The sequence below is a fragment of the Emys orbicularis genome, chromosome 2 (assembly GCF_028017835.1).
Source record: "Emys orbicularis isolate rEmyOrb1 chromosome 2, rEmyOrb1.hap1, whole genome shotgun sequence".
NCBI classification, from domain to species: Eukaryota; Metazoa; Chordata; order Testudines; family Emydidae; genus Emys; species Emys orbicularis.
This window is the reverse complement of record NC_088684.1, coordinates 206,838,848-206,856,478: the sequence shown is the minus strand read 5'-3', so window position 1 is coordinate 206,856,478 and position 17,631 is coordinate 206,838,848. Positions and strand designations below refer to the sequence as shown.

Sequence of the window (17,631 nt, the reverse complement as noted above, 5' to 3'; positions counted from 1 at the left end):
TTTTCTTAGCTGCTAGTTATAGTGGAATTGTGCAAGTGCAAATCATCATTGAATGTGATAATTTTGCTAATTATGCTGGTTTTAAAGTCATAGGTAGATTAATGTGGTGCTTTTGTGTGTAAATACCTTTTTACTTTCAACTTACTTCAGATCACACTACAGAGTAGATTGGCTGTGCAGAAAACAAAATTATCAATATGTGTACAACCTCCTTTAGCACTGACCCATGACCAGTTCATCTTTGATGATATAGGTAAATTCTTCTTTTACTGTTACAAAGTATTTTATAATGTATTGCTTTAGCTGGGATTGTTTCAGCCTTATTCTAAGATTTACTTAGTGACCCTCTAAGTAGACGTGCACCAAGCTTAACTTTTGACACATTGATGAGGATGATTATACTCTCTTTTAAAAAAAGAAACGTCAGTGGCAGTCACAAAAACCCAACAGAATGTTAGGATGTGTGCAAAATCAGAAAGATAGAAAATAATGTTGAAAATAGTATACAATCAAATAATGTAATGGTACATCCTAATTTGCAAACCTGTGTCCAGTACTGGTCCTTCTACCTCAAACAATATGTGGTATTGTGGTTACTGTGCCTGTACAAAGAGCTTCTGCTGAGCAACAGGAGCAAGGAGAAGGTTCAGTTACTTGTGCCCAGTCAGGCAAAAGCTTCCTTCTCAGCACTGTCCACTCTGGCATCCTTACAGCCTCTTTGGAATTCAGTCAGCTGCAGGCTGGATTGCTTTGAAAATTGCAGAGGGAGCTGCAGGCCCCAGAAAAGTGTCCTAGGGTCTGGATCGGGCTTGTGGGGAAATAGAGCAGGGGGGCCTTCTTTTTAATAGCCAGAGCTGTGAATCTGAAGGCCCCTAAATAAACCCTCCAACAGAGATCTGTTATGCTAGCTGCCCTTGCACAAAGCAGTGCAGGCCAGGGCCCAGGCCAGGGCCTGAACTAGACTAGACTGCACAATTCCCTGCCAAACTCGGTCAAGGGTCATGACCAGAGGAGGGGGGGGGCAAGGAGGGAAAGAATTAAAAAAAAAAAAGCCCCAGCAGCAGCACTAATGAAATATGTTCATGACTAATGAAATATAATAACCACTTGTGTGAAGCAATAGGTAACTTTAGCTACATGCAATTTCTTAACTCATGCAGCTTCTCCTTTGGGTGATCTGTGACCCACTCCGTGATTCCAGCTATCTGCAAAAATAGCCAATCATAGATCCTCTTTAGGCGTCCCATGAAACCCCCCCCCCCCAATCTTTAACCAAAAGACCCCGGAAAATAACGTGTCTTGAGAAATGTACCCAAACTGGTGCCAAGTACCACCCCTGGGGAAAACCACCAAGCGTCCCTCTACCCAAATAAACACCCAATTCTCGGAAAATAATGAGGAAGGTACCAGGGGAGAAGGGGGAGGGGGGACTGACCCCGACCCTAGTTTCTTAACTCGCGGTTTAGGGGAGGGACTGACCCCAACCCTAATTTCTTAACTCATGACGTATTGTTTGTACTTTGCTTGCGGTTTAATGCAATAAAGCCGCCTGCGAGCGGTACTCGGTGTGTCAGTCTTCGGACTGCACCCCAGTGCACTGGTATGTATGTCAATAAACTGGCCTCAGGCTTGAGTCTTTGAACTAAAATCACTGCGTGGGTGTCTTTGACCACAACAGGCTCATGGACCATATGTTTGACAACCCTATTCTAAAGCATCTAACATTGGTCACTGCTGAGACAGGATAATGGAATTGATAGATCTTTGGTCTCTTCTGGAATGTCAATTCCAATGGTCCTACCGCATGTTCCCTAAGAAACAGAGGGCTGATGGCTCTGATGCTATGACCTCAATATAGAATTGCATTTGTGTTGAGTCTATCTTATGTTTGCTGCACAGTGACATTTCACTGTTGCATTTTAAGAGAGTTTTGAACTGGAGCATCTTGTTTTGCTTTAAATAATATATATTGAAGAAAAAAATTATGTACAGATTTGATTGAATTAGTTCAATGGAAATGTATAATATAACTTAACCTAAAAATATTTCCTTAGGTATTGGAAAATGTTAGGTTTTCTTTCAGTTGGCCGTATTTATTTAATGTACTTTGTTACTATTTGTAGAGTCGTGCAGATCTAAAGCTGTAGCTCTGTCTGTCTTTCTGAAGGGGAATTGTCCACCAGCAGAGCTGGAAGGAAATGCTGTGGCTTCCTATAGTACACCCACAGGTGAGCAACATGAGATTTCAAAGAGGTTTTTTTTTTTAAAGGTTTTGATTCCCTTATGGCTCTTCTTTCTTTCTTTCTTTCTTTCTTTCTTTCTTTCTTTCTTTCTTTCTTTCTTTCTTTCTTTCTTTCTTTCTTTCTTTCTTTCTTTCTTTCTTTCTTTCTTTCTTTCTTCTTTAAAATATTGTAAAGTTAATAGTAGTGTGCTGAAGAATTTGGTCTCCTGTTGTTTTAGTTAATATTTTATTTAGCACCATTAACTTGCCCGACCTGTTTACAGAGTTAACAATATACATTTACAACTTGGGAAACAGACTTCCCATGTGCTGTCCCAGCAATTTGCTTCTATCCTGACCTGAGAGGGACCTCCTTTAGGGGTGAGAAGTTAATTACCTCTTTATGACCATTCAGTCCTTGACCTCACTGCAGAGGCTGCCAACAAAAGTGACAATTACTCTCTCTGCACAGAGGAAGAGGATTAAATGGTTGCTGGGACTGATTATTCCTTCACCCTGTTTCCCTTTTAGTCTGTGGAATAGCATTTATGATTGTTTTACTTGTTTAGAATAAATTAGAACAAAACGCGAGTCGTTGCATTTTATAATGACCCCAGGCCATCCATAGTGACACAACAGGTTAGTTTGCCCTGACATCTATTGTCTTTGCACATCTTGCTGGCTAATCAGATGTCATCTAAGGACAAGGAGCTAAGTTGAATGATCCATGTCATGTCAGGACTGTCTCATGTTTAAACATTACTACACACACTGTTTAATTCTCAGTCAGAACATGTGTGTCTGGGAGAAAACTGGGTGACATTTTATACTACTGGTAAAAGTGAGTAAGTGGAAATACATTGATTTATATCAGCTGAAGATTTGGCACCAAATCTGCTTTCTCTTTTCCTCCTTCCCCACTGGTTGCAGGAACAGAATGGAGGGCATTTCTCCCTCAGGGAATCTTTGTTTCATGTGCTCAGTACTCCCCATACTACCATGTGTATGTCAGGTAGTATGGGAAGCAGCATTCCTGTAATGGGTGTTTTTCTTGATCTCAGGAAGCCTAAGGACCATTGGATTCTTCAGAGGCTCTGAGAAGTACTAAAAAGTGTTGAGGACAACATATTTTGTTTTCCTTAAGAAACTAAATGTGATGTCATCCAAGGCATTCTTCTGACAGGCCTGGGATTTACATTCTGAAGGAACTGAGTCTGCAAAACATTTTTGCTAGTGAACTCTTAGCTATGGGATTCCTCCTCTCTGGTGGGCCATTAGAGCCTGAGTTAGCAAAGCATAATATGTTGGTTAAGCATTAATTTGAGAATGGATCATCACTGGAGAAGTTTTTCCTGTGATGGGTTGGGACAGTTCAAGGCAACATGCTGTGTTTGTGCTACCTATTTTGGCAGTTTGAAATGCAGTTTTATTTGTAAATCTGACTATAAATATGGCTCATTGTAACACAGATCTGTCCTCTTCAGGCTAGATTAGCTTCAGGCTACAGAGGGTAGAGGCTAAAGGATGCTGCCTCATGCTCCAGATCATCTGTGCAAGCAGCAGACACAGTTCCTGTTCCTGCACTCTAGGGATGTCCGAGATTGATGGCTTCTAGTGACTGAGCATGCAGTACCTTCCTAAGAGCTCTGTCTGGGGCCATGTGGACATGTCTGCGGACAACCTCTGTGCGATTTACATGTAGCTCTGAGCTAATCTGGTCTTGGGTTTCTTGAATCATACCCCCTGATTTTAGTGATGTGCATTTTTACTGCTTTTTTGCTCCTATTAGCCCTGCAGCACCAACACAGCAAAGAGAGAATGAGCGGAATGCTTATTTCTTTGCATTATCTAATGAATTATTTACTTTTGTAATAGTTAATAACAATGAAAGAAAATACCCTAGGTTGACTTTCAGATATTGAGCCTGTAGGCCTTGCAGTTAGGAAACAAATACTTGTAACCTGAGGATACATTTGATCTGAGATCTTTGAAATAAAGTAATCATAGAACACTATTTAGCCATTTCATACAGAATCACTTTAGAATAGGACCACACTTGAACATGTTGTGTTTAATTGTGGAATTTGCCCAGCACAAGGAGCATAAAATAATTAAATAAAATAAATGACTTAATGGTTCAGAAGTTCTGTTCCATCATTAGGCTTGGCTAGTTCAATAGAATTGTATACAAACACACTATCCCTGTTGGAGTTTGTAGAATCAAGTCCTCAGATAGCACTTAGGTCCATGAAAAAATATTCTTTCATTGTCTGATTATATCTGAATAGGAGCCTTTCATTGAAATGGATTTTTGTTTGTTTAAATGATCCAGCATTGTGGGTCAAATTTATGGTTGGTGTAACTCTGTGGAATTCAATACAGTTTAATTTAATTTGTTTTTACTGAGTTGGATGGAGTTACACGAGGGATGAATCTGGCCTTTTCTGGTTATTTTTGGTTAGTGTTACATCTTATATATTTAGACACACTAAAAAAAAAACACTTATTGGATTTTGCCTTTAACAAAAGTTACATTTATTTTTTCTAAACTGTTAATTATTACGTCTCTTCTTTGATTCCTCTTTAAATAATATCTTACATATTCTTCCTTTTTTTCTCTCCCTTCTTTCTGTTGCTGATTATGATGTAGATCTCAATCCTGAAGGTGAGTGAAAGAAAATATTTAAACTGGACAGAGTGTTATAACTGACAGCTGATTTTCAATGAAGCAGATTTGGAAGTGAACTGTGAATGTACTTTTTAGGAGGTGACTCTTACAAGCTTTTATATCCTCCTTGGAACAATGTGCTGGCTTGGCACTGCTCTAGGGATGACTGCTGGGAATTATGGGAGAGATTGAGGCTTAGACGTAAGGGGAGAGTTATCCATAGGAAAAGTAGGATGCACCAATGATGATTTTTTATTGACTTATAATACATTTTCACCTGCATAACATTGGAATCTACAATATTAAAGTGTTTTATTCCATCTTGACGACAGTGATGGAAAATATAATTATATTATTATTGCTTACTGTATTTTTAGCCACCTTTCTTCTTACAGTGCTATCTATAGCTCATCACCTTCAGCTGAATTTAAACATAATTTTATTTAACCTTTCTTAGTGTGAAAAAGCCCTCAGGATTTGAACTGGTGCCATGTTATCTGTGCACAGAGTGAAACAGTAGTTCTCAGAGTGGTGTGAATGGCTTGCATTCATCCCAGTTCTTAGAACTGTCTTATGGAAGGCTGAAAGTTGATTTCTAGATGATTAAAAATACTAGCACAAATGTTGTTCAAAATGTAGCCATGATTAGGACAGGTATCATGGCGTCAAGTGGTGCCCAGCGGTCAAAGTAACATTACACAGGAGGATAAAAGAGGAATAGAAAGGTAGCTAGCATCTAGGTAAGCTGAAAAAGGACAGTTCTTGAGTTTTGGAGGCTCCCTGTTGTCAGGATATGTTTAAAGCATATATTAAGTCCGTGTGGGAAATACATTTGTTTTGCTGATTTTATAAGAAATGTATTGGTTGTAAATTCCACGTTCACCCCAAAAAGAAAGAGAAACCCCAGTTTGGGGATCAGCTGGGAAGGAAGTCTCCAGCTGTTCGATTTCCCATTGGAGATAGGGTTGCTTAATGGGCATGTGTTTGAAGTTTTCTCTCTCTCAGCCTCTCTTTCATTACCCATCCATTTTTTAGCAGTCTCGGAGAGATAGAGCTGAAGCTGCTGCAGCTAGTGAGTAGGTAAATGAGACTGCTAGTGGCACCCTTCCTTCTCTCTCTCTCTCTTTTGCTCTTGGTTTTGCTGAAGAAATAGAGGTACTCCAAGAAATAGAGTGGCTCCAGCCCCGGGGAACAGGATGAGGTGCTCTACAACCACAATTCAGCCACTGCAACAATCCCTATAAAGCAGGAGGAGTGGCTGCAGTGAAAATACTGTTTGTTTCCATCTGTTCCGGAGAGTGAGGCCAGCTACATGGGACCCAGGATGGAGAGTAGAAGCAGGAGTATTTCAAGCCATCATTGTTACTAAGAATAGTTCTGCCTTACTGCATAGATGTGTTTATTTTAAATGCAATTTGATAGGATCAGACATCTCTTAGAAATGAAGAACCAGATCCTGCAACCTTTACTCATATGAGTAGTTTTTACTCAAGCCAATATTTCCCTCAGTTCAAGCATGAATAAGATTGCAGAATTTTGCCTGAGGATGTATTTATTTTATTTGGGCTACTACAATGAGTACTACAGTAGTTAAATTCAGCTCAGTCAGTAACAGAAAGGTCATCAATTCTTTGAATATTTAACATCCTGAACACAGACTCAGCTATTTCTTTTACCACTCAAGGTCTTTTTATAAAGGTATAATTAAGATTAATGCAGTTACACTGTGTGCATGTAAGATATAAGTATCATATTTCAAGCAGATACTATTTATATGATGATCTGCTCTGGTTACATTACCAATGAGCAATTCTGCTTTTATACATGGGGGGAAAATTGTTATCCCATCTGCTTTGTTATCCATTATTACTGTATTAAAGTTACATGACATGTGCAAAGTATAACACAATGGTGACAAGGATGACACAAGGCCTATTACCAGACATAATAGAAAGGGATCAAGGAAGTTCTGGCTGCCAGACTTTGGTCCTTCTTTGGATTTCCTTGCTCCCATGTAAAATTACTCTAGCACGCCCAAATAAGTGTTCTGAAAGAATTCTCCAGTATAAATTTTATACTCTTTATATATTTTTTAGCAGCTTTTGGCTCTGCTTCCCTTTGATTCAGTGATTTTTGGACTCTTTCTGTATATACCAGAGATAATTGAGATTTTTTTTTCAGGAAATAAAGTTCTGTCATATTTAGTTTTGATTTGCATTTCGTTTGCACATGTTGAAAAAATATTATTTATGATGAGGCAAACTGAGAACTGGAGATCCAAGAGCAATTGGCATGATACTAGAAAAAATAAACTTGCTTTCAATATGAAAGTATTTCATAATCTTTGTGGCAAATTCTGTTAAGTATTTCTTGTTGGCAACCCTCTGAAATGTTTCAAGATTTAATATCAAGACTTTTGTATTATGTCATTATTGAGAGAAACAAAAAGATTGTTCACTCCTTTTTCTAGTAGATTATGGAGAGATTTGTAAGAAACTTATGTAAAGTTTGTTCAAGTCAGCATTTTGAAAATTCACAAGTTGATTGAGAAACAGTTTTCAGCAAGTGTCCCTGAAACCCTGGGATCCCCCAGTTTTTAAGGCTTGTCTCTGTGTCCCTGACTGTTTCATGTAAACAAGTTTTATTGCGATTTTTGTAAAGTGCTGCAGGCTTACCACCTGGAGGCACTACCAGACAGTGGCGCTAGTGAAGTTAAGAACAGGGCAGCTGAATGCATGTGTGTCTGTTTCTTGGCCTTGATACCTAACCTGCTTTTTCAAGGCCTCCCAGTGACCTTGCCTCTGCACAAGTCCGTGAAGCAGCCCTTCCTTGCATGTAGAGCCAAATCCATAGGTAGCAAGAAAAAGAAGTGAGATGGAGGGAGATTCTTTAGCCAAGGAGAGGAAGGTTGAGCTCCTTTTTCTTTCTTACCTTCCATGCATGCTTCCCTGATGACTATAATAAATGTCGCTTTCCTGCCTTCACATCTCCTCTGTTCCCACCCCAGCCATGAGAGGGGTCTTAGTTTATTCACTCTGAAAATCTGGTCATGCTAAACATTTAGGTTAAATTAAGACCTGCCCAACTAATCATCTGGAATGGTTGTGGAGATCAGGGGGCTTTAGGACAGAATGGGGGGTTACTGTTCCTGTGAAGCTGATACCGGTATCAGCATGGTAGACCTTTGTGCATACACAGGCTTTCCCCACATGAAAAAACAAAGATTCCCCTGATGGATGTTTTGGCAAAGGAAAGTGGCAGCTGCCTGCTCATTAGACCAAGGGCTTCCCATTTTACAGCTTCTAGGACTTTTATATTATATTATATTATATTATATTTATATTATTTCAGACTTGTTACCAATTTCAAAAGCATTGAGTCTTGGTTTACATTTGTTCATATTCTTGACAAGTTCTGATTTGCATTTGTGTGTATTTCTGTTATGTTAAGTATAATTTTTCTCCCATTGTTGCTGAGTCCCAATAATGCCAAATGTAATTTTTCAGCAGTATGTTGCTAGCCAAAGATTGTAGCCAGTTCTGTCCATTTCTGCTTCTTTACTGCATTACCAATGGAAGATAAACTTTAATATGCATTTGAATAATAACTCAGTATTGAAGCTGAATAAAAAGTGACTTGCCAGTTTCTTCAGTGCCACCATTCATTTAATGAATAGTTACCAACAGGAGGTCAATGTTAATTGAATGTCAATTTTAATTAAAATAGCTTCCATTGTTGTTTGCAGTGTTGTTGTAGCTGTATTGGTCCCAGGATATTATAGAGACATAGTGGGTTAGGTTACTGGACTAACTTCTACTGGTGAAAGAGACAAACTTTCAAGCTACAAGGAGCTACACAGGCCAACCAGTTTTCTTCATGCGTCCCAACATATACAAACAATGGCGGCCTCTGTGAGTCATCAAAGCATGTAAGGACATGTGATATACTCATGTGACTCAGGACTCCATCTTGGGCCAGTAACTTTCCACAGACAGGGGCTGTGGACTTTGTTTGACACAGTAAAATTCCTTACATATGGCGGAGGATATAAAAAGGCACCTGAGACAGCTCCATTTTGTCTTCATTTACTGCTTCATTTCTCTGGACTGGATTTCTAACAAGAAAGCTCTAAACAAGGACTGATGACCCCCAATCTGTTTGCGTGATTCCAGATTATCACTGCTACAAACCTGATATAAGGACTTGACTGACCTGACCAGACTGGGAGCTGGGCTTGAGGGGTGTGTGTGTGTGTGTGTGTGTGTGAGTGTGTGTAGCAAAGAGACATGGCCGCCCTTGGAGATTGACAGTGAGGTACAGCCTGATGCCCCTGGTGGGCGGAACCAGGAAGGCCATGCTCACCACACCGGAAGTAGAGGGGACAGGAACAGGAAGTATAAAAGGCGGGCCCTGTAGCTCAGTTGAGCAGCATCTGCCAAAGGAGACGGATGTGTTCTCCCCACTGTTGATGCAAGAGCCCACAGAAGACTTCAGTTACCCTGAGGACTCGCCCGAGCTGCCAGACCCAACCAATGCTGAGGAGCTGTTGGGGTTGCCACTGGCGGTGTATCCCGAAGAGACACCAGACTCTCACTGCATCGAGGTACCAAAGCTAGAGAGAGTAGGAAGTAGCCCAGGGAAACTAGACAGCAGTCTGGTTAAGTGCTGGCCTGATACAAGGTCCGCGTGTTGTGGGTGGATCCCTGCTGACCCAGTGGCGGACCACTCCGCCACTGTTAAGATCCTGGGCTGGCACGCAGTGGAGTTGAGTGGGCCTGTGTCCCACTATCCGCTGGGGGGCAGCCTCCCCAGAAGGCCTGTGAGAGTCTACGGTCCACTGAGCTAGGATGCTGGACTGTGTGGGGTGCTCACCCCTTGCCGGAGCCCCCTAGACTGTGTGGGGCGCTCACGCCTCCCTGAAGGCTGGGCTCCTAGACTCTTACCCTGCCTGAAGGTTGGAGCTCTAGACTGCTTGGTGCCCCGCCCTGCCTAAGGGCCTGGGCCCGGGCCTCTGAACTGTTCACTGCTCTACCGTGCCTGAGGGTTTGAGCCCTAGAGACAGCTAATTTCCCCCTTGTACAGACTGCCATTCTAGGTGCGTGACAGCAAAGAAGATTCCCTTCGGAGATTCACGGTGAGGGACCACCACTCAGACCTACATGTGTTCACCAAATAAGGACACTCTATGAGAGAAGTAGATTGCATTATTCATATATGGAGATATACCTATCTCATAGAACTAGAAGGGACCCCGAAAGGTCATTGAGTCCAGCCCCCTGCCTTCACTAGCAGGACCAAGTACTGATTTTTGCCCCAGGTCCCTCTGTGGCCCCCTCAAGGAACTCACAACCCTGGGTTTAGTAGGCCAATGCTCAAACCACTGAGCTATCCCTCCCCCCACCCCATTATGGAATGAGCTACCCAAATACCCTGGGAAACTGCTTCAATACAGGGAAAAAAATACTGATTGCACACAACTAGTTGTCATCTGCAACCCCACACTGAAACCCATACATGGTATCACCAAGCAATTAAAACCCATACTCGATGGGAATCACATCCTGAAAGAAATCTTTCCTGAACTCTCTCTTCTATTCTTCAAACAACCCCACAACCTTGCCAACCTCATCAGAAGCAAGGTACCCACAGACCAGGGCCTATCAACTCAAAGTGCCACCAGCTCCTGCCATAACAACAGATGCAAAACCTGTATATGTGTATCCACTGCTATGATGATCAATACTCCCCATGCCACATGTTTCAAGATCCATCAGTCCTACACATGGCTATCACAACATGTGGTGTACCTCATCCAGTGAACTAAATGCCCCAATAACAACTAGGTGGATGAAACCAGGCAATCACTATGCTTTCAAATGAACTCACACAGAAAAATGATGAAAGACAAAAACCCTATAAACACTTTTCACAAAATGATCACTCCATATCTGATCTCTCAGTCCTTGCCCTCAAAGGAAACCTGCACAACACCTTCAGAAGCCTGGGAGCTTACATTCATAACTTTGCTAGACATTGAGAGTCATGGTATTAATAAAGACACTTTTATAATAAACCATGAATCTGATCTGTAACCCACTTAGCACCCTTTTTTGTCCTATGACTGCAGAGGTGTTAACAGGCTACTTCACCTTCAATGGTCTCTTACAATATGTGTTAACAGCTTATGCTAAACAATTGGTTCCAACTTGTATTTAGCTGTGATACTCAGAGTACCTTTCCCAGCCCTGAAGAGGAGCTCTGTGGAGCTCGAAAGCTTGACTGTTTCATCCACAGAAGCTGGCCAAGTAAAAGATATTACCTCACCAACCTTGTCTCTCTAATTTTAATTAAGAATTTTATTTTCAAATCGATTGTATAACTCACTGATGTTGAGATGCAAAGTTTCAGGATGTTCAATGGAAAGTGGATGCAGCATTATTTTAAACTGGTTTAACCAAATGTAATTTTTTAAGTACAAATGTCTGTTTTTGTTAGAATATGTAAGTGAGAAGGCAGCACACTGAAAAGATATCTTTTGATTTTTTGCTTATGAAGGGCTGGGTGCAATTTCTATCAAAGGTTAGACAAATGTTAACATCTACTGGACAGTATTTTATTAAGCCAAAACTTGCTGCCATTTGATGGAGGACAGATTTTGTTTAAGGGTATGACAAATAAACAACCATGTATGTTCTGAAGAAGTGTGTAGTTGTCATGATAATTGAGAGGAGTGCATAATACATTGCTGCTGTATCCATTCCCTCCATTCAACACATGAGGCATATGCCGTGCAACTCACAGTCATATTAAAGTGGAATTGTTTGGCTGAAGGTCTGTACAAACTTACAATATTCTTTAGTGCTATATAATCACTATGAATACAGATATACAGCTTTAATAGATTTGGTTAATATTTTCATGGAGTCTGAAACCAAAACATTCAGTTTTAATTTGTCATTAAAAGAGTGTTTTTCATTGTTAGTTGAAAATTAACCTTAATCCAAAAGTTTGCACGGCTTGACCATTTTGTTTTAATGACTTCCTGAGCTACACTAAAAATGTATATAGCTTTTTTATAAACAATGTCATGAAATGTCTTGCCCTCAGAATACAGATACTGTCACTGTTAATGCAAACTATCTGTCCTGTCATTTCAGGAATACCAAGAGTTGCTCAGTGTAAATTTAGACTACCTTTGCGATTAATTTGCTTTCCAGCTCAACCTTCAAAAACAGCAAACCACAAACTAACTATTGATACCAATAAACCTCCTGTCAGTCTTGTGAACCTTTTCCCAGGTAGGACTTTTGATGGTGATGTGTCTGTAACATAAGAAATGTTAGGAATTCAGATTGGAATCTTTCATCATGAAGTAATGATAGGGTAATTATAAGATAATTGCCAAATGATAAATACAAAGCTGAATATTTTTGGTTGGCTTTAGTGTACGAAGGTATGATGTGTATTATCAGGATAAATCAATGTAGGGCTTTAAATTTTGTTAAAATTTTATCATAATTATTATGGTTTACTGCATGGAAACCAACGTATCAAAATGCTTCATTTGTGACTCTGATGTTGCATTACTTCAAGTGTGACTATTTTTCCTTTACTGTATGTACTGATTTTCAAATGTATTTAAGCTTCAGGTAAGTAATCCTATAAAGACTTGCCTTTCTGGGTTTTTGTGTCTTCTGCATTTAGGTTTCAGTATAGGTTCCAGTGTTATCTGAAAGCTTTGAAAATTTTTCCCTGTTATGAGTTTCTGTTTTATAGATATTTTTTTAAAATAGTGCATTTTATTTTATAATTTTGTGTTTCACATCAATATTATTTTATTGATCAAATTGAAAAATGTAATAAGACAGTTTTCAAAAGGGAAACCTACGTAGAGCAAAATTTACAATTTGTCCAACGGCCCCAAAACAGTGTGTACTGGTCCAGAACAACACATATATTTACAGTATTTAATTAAAACATATGTTGCAGACTTGTAGCCAAAGGGGTGCATCAAATTGTGTAGCTTTAAATTCATATTTTTTTTACAGTGGCTGAATAAGGAGCTAAATAGATCCTCTTTTGATCTATGAGGAAACTGTGGGTTTGTGTGGGTCCATTAATGCATATTGGCTATTCTCTCCCCTCCTCCTTCTGATTTTTTTGCGATGATGGTGGAGTTATGTACATACCCTTGGTCCAGCCCTTTTAAAACCAGGTGTGCTTTACAGTGCACTACATACAGTAGTAAAATTGTATAGTAGCTAATTTAACAAGGTAGATGGTGAAGAATGACTATTTACTGAAAGATGAGACTGAACTCTGAAAATCGAAAGGTCTTTTTCCAATAGGTTATAGAGTTGTGGGGCTCATCTGTGAAATTTCCACAGAACTTTGAGTAGAGGGCAGTGTGGAATTGCATCTCCCCGGGGGGAGCATTCTGGAGGTACAGTCTCTTCTGGGGCTGCACAGGATTCACCCTGTACTATCTTAGGGGCCGTTGCAGATTGAAACCCACAGTGCCCTGGTCATGTTCTGTTAGGGGGACCAAACAAAGTGTGAAAAATCTGGACAGGGGGTAAGGGGTAATAGGAGCCTATATAAGAAAAGACCCCAAAATCGGGACTTCCCTATAAAATCGGGACATCTGGTCACCCTATGTTCTGTGGGCTGGTGCATTGGGTGGGAGAAGGGGCCCTGGCCATGCTTTATCTCTGCCTCTTTCTGGATTACTTACTTCCTGAAGGCAGCATGGACTAAGCAATCTCCACTCACAGGGATGGCTGCTGTTCTCTGCCTTGCATGACTCCCTTTGTATGCAGATCTCCCTCATATGTATTACCTGTGCAAAGACAGTCTACCCTTTAATGTGGATCAGAAGTTTGCTGCAATCTTTTACTGATAGCAAGATACTTATGTAGTTTATTTTGAATTTTCTCTTGTAGACTTTGCTGATCAGTCTGATGAAGATCAGGTAAATGTTCTGGGATTCCAGTTCTTAACTGGTTCTAGAATCACTCTTCTTGCTTCAAAAACCTCACGTGAGTAATATTGGAAATAATTTAATTATGGATTAAGATAAGATTATGGGCCAGATCATAAACAGGTGTGTGTATGCTGATTTCAACCAGCTGAGTGTCTGTCCACATGTAGTATATTAGTTGCTGCATGGGGAATTTTACACAGAAGTTCTCTTAATGTGAATAGGCAGTCCCTGAGCAAATTCCCTGAACCTTCCAATAATATTTTAGAGAAGCAAGGAAATGCTGAAACTAAACAAAATCCTACTTAGTTATCGTATAGTAGTTTTCTGAAAATCACTAAAAGGGCACCAGATAATTTGTGTTTTTTTAAGTTATTGCATATACATTTTATAATGTCATAGGTCTTTATTCAAGACTGAAAAATCTTTTTTTTTTTTTTTTAGCGTTTAGCTAGGTATTTAGGTGCTTCAAGATGCAGATAGGCATCTGGTGGGATTTACAAAACACGCAAGCAGGTTAGGTGTCTAATTCCACTTAACTTTCCATGCCCCTTGACTTTCAGTGGGAGTTAGAGAAACACCTTACAGATTAGGCACCTGTCTACATTTTTACATGCCTAAATGCCAAATTTAAAAACGAAAATACTTGTTGCCCACTACTGAGTTCAAACTGGAGGACATAGAATGGATGATATATGAACACTATCTTGATTAAGTGACAGACAGTAAAGCTAGTTTGTTGATCTGCAATATTTTTATCCAAATAAAATTACAATTATAAAAATTAGAGTTACGGACACCTCAGGAATGGAGATTGTCTGTAACTCTGAAATGTTCATAACTCTAAACAAAATCCAGCTTCAGCTCCAGCAGTTCAAACTCTGGGCCAGGTTCCAGAGGCAGCTAGGCAGCTTCCTTTCAGACAGCTTCTTTCCCTGGCCCGGACAAACGTGTATCCCCCTCCTTGCCAGGGTGGAGGGGTGAAAATAGTGCGTTTCCCTCCTGGCAGAGTGGGGGGGGAGGAGGGTGAAAACAGCACCCTGGCCTACAGGAAAGCAGCGCAGACCTCAGTGCTGCTCCTGGTCCGGCTGCCTTGGACTGGCAGCGGGAGCTCACAGCTTTGCCTGTGAATCACAGCATCTTCACTTCCTAGCTGTAAGTGGGTGCCCCATGTGTGGGGGTGGCGATAAGGGTGTGGAAAGGCACCTTTCAGATGCAATACAGGCAGAGTACAGTATTTGGTTGGGATTTTTGGTCTCTGGTGCTGCCTGATTGGTTACTTCCGGTTTAACATGGTGTCCGGTTGACCAGTCAGTTCGTAACTCTGGTGTTCGTATCCTTGAGATTCTACTGTAATCCAAATCACTAAGAAATGTGTGTTTTTAAAATAATTTATTCAAGATGGCTTTTATAAATATCAGTGGCATCAAGGTAAGGCATTCTAAACTGTGAGAAAATACTTAATACTTCTTTAACACCATCAAAGCCATTAAAGACTGGAAACATCTGGACAGTGGTTATTAAAGACCTTTCACAATATCAGTCATTTTACATTTATAGTATTCATATTTGTTTGAATTAGGTTATGTGTGCACTATTTGTGTGCTGTGTTTTATTGTTTGTTGACTTTTAATATTTGTTTAAGTTGACAGTAGAATTTAAACAGTTTGAAATAACTGGAACATTCAGTAATAGGTTTTAGGAACCAAAGAATTTAAAGGATATATAAATAGAGTTTTACTTATAAACTGAAGTTAAAATCAGTTACTTAGATTCCTATTTTATGGAATTGTTGTATTAAACATTTCACATGTATGGAATAGATCCATGTTGACTTACATGAGTTGATGATCTGACTGGCTAGACTGAATGTATTTTAACGTTTAGTGAGGACATGATTTTCAATCCTTTCACTCTAACCCCCAGGTTTTTCCTCTCCATTCTGATTTTGTTTATTCACAAGCTAGGAATGATGCTTCCAGTCTTAATATAAACTTTCCCACACTGCCTTATTTGTTTCTTAGACCTGACCTGTAAGGATCACACTACATAGAAGATTGAAAACATTTATTCTTCCCCCTAGTCTAACTAGGCATCATTTTTCTTGTCTTGTCTGGGAAGCCTTTTGAAAACAAATGAGGTGTTTCATGCCACTTTCCATGTAGCAACCGCGTATGGCTAATATCTAATTCACATTGGCAGGGGTAGCTACAAAATACATCAAATCTTTTTTGGTTAAGTTGTATCTTGGAAAAAAATCTTTAAAGTGTATGAAACACTTTGAAAAAATATTATACATAAGGAAATTCCATGTAGTGGTATTTCATTCTTAGGGCTTCTATGAGCAAAGGTTATCAATAATACAAATGCATTTAATGCATTTAATGCATTATGCTGTTTGGTAGAATTTCATGCTATTAAAATGAGTTGTGTTTGAATGGCTAAGTTGTGTGTGACCCGGAGTGCGGACTGAATGTATAAGTATTAGGGACCACTCGTTATCCTGTCACGTAAATCATGTATTAGCTGTGTTTGTATAATAAAATTTTCCTTTTCCGTGAGATCATTTGGAAGTTTTCTTTTTTTAAAAACAAAAAATGTGTAGAGCAAGTGACCTGTACCAGATAAACTGATGGTCCCTGGGAAAATAACAGTGCTTTGAGACTGAAGTCCTTTGCTGATGGAACAAGTACAGCATGGACCAGAGGAAGTGCAAACTTCTCCCGTGTTCCACCTCAAATGTGTCTCAATGCTGATCTGGAAGGACTTGGTGCAGTGGTGGTGAAAGTCTTTGTACCCATTTAGTTTATAGCTTCTTTGTTAAGGCTGCAAACAAGGATGCCAGTTACTGTGTCTGTTTTTACAATGTATTAGCTAATCCATTTTAACTAAGAATTAAAAAACCCTAATGTAGAAAAAGCATGTTCATCACATTAGCTAATCAAAATGAATCCTGGGGAGGAACTGGAGTTTCACCTTGAATGTATGTTAAAATTCAGCTTGCCCTGTAGGCACTAAGATTTTAAAATGTGTTAGCCAACATATTTTAAAAATTAAACCTTTTTATCCTGGTCTAGAAAAGCCTTTAGTGCTAATTATGTTGGAATTTTTTGTGATATGGATGCTTGTCTCCTACGCACTAGACTGGAACTCTTTCAGATAAACTACCATTGAGTTGTAAACACTTTCAGTCACTCTCATCCTAGGTTGGATTTGAAAGAGTTTGTAATCCATTAATCCCCGGAGTCATCTGCTTTTCTATGTCAGAGTTTTCTGAAAGAAATGTACTTGTAACTTGCAGTGGAAAAGCTTTTTCTACATTTAAACATTAAATTGGTTGACTATTATAAAGGCACTTGGAAAGCAGAAAAACAGCTAATTGTTACTGCTTCCATTGAATTTCTATTTTTAGAGCATTGATGTGGTACAATTAAGGTTTCTCAGTTTCCCTTGTTCATATATACTTTTTCCAAATCTAATTAACCTTCTCCTTCAGCCAAATAGCCTACTAAGTCACATACAGTAAATGACTACCTTGCTCCCAAATACAGTTAGATTGTGTTTGTATTGACCAGCAAAAAATGTATTGAAACTATTTTAGGGAAAACTAGGTGGATGGTGCCCCATCCCCACTTTAGACCATTAATGTATTAGTTATGTCAATTATAAATGAAGTGGCTGTTGATTTGGTCTCAAACTTTCCAAGCTCATTTCACTAAAAGGAAAGAAAAGGCAAAATCCAATGCTGTATCCATCAGGCCC

General features: G+C 39.6%; 1 protein-coding gene across 1 annotated transcript in view; it reads left to right on the top strand.

Annotated features, from left to right (window-relative positions):
* Nucleotides 1-17,631, top strand: part of BBS9 (Bardet-Biedl syndrome 9) — a 240,197-nt gene that overhangs the window by 98,142 nt on the left and 124,424 nt on the right. The window contains exons 13-17 of the mRNA XM_065399981.1: nucleotides 151-253; nucleotides 2,124-2,228; nucleotides 4,872-4,886; nucleotides 12,047-12,187; nucleotides 13,832-13,927. Of these exons, the coding sequence (XP_065256053.1) occupies nucleotides 151-253; nucleotides 2,124-2,228; nucleotides 4,872-4,886; nucleotides 12,047-12,187; nucleotides 13,832-13,927 (460 nt within the window). The remainder of the gene's footprint in view (nucleotides 1-150; nucleotides 254-2,123; nucleotides 2,229-4,871; nucleotides 4,887-12,046; nucleotides 12,188-13,831; nucleotides 13,928-17,631) is intronic.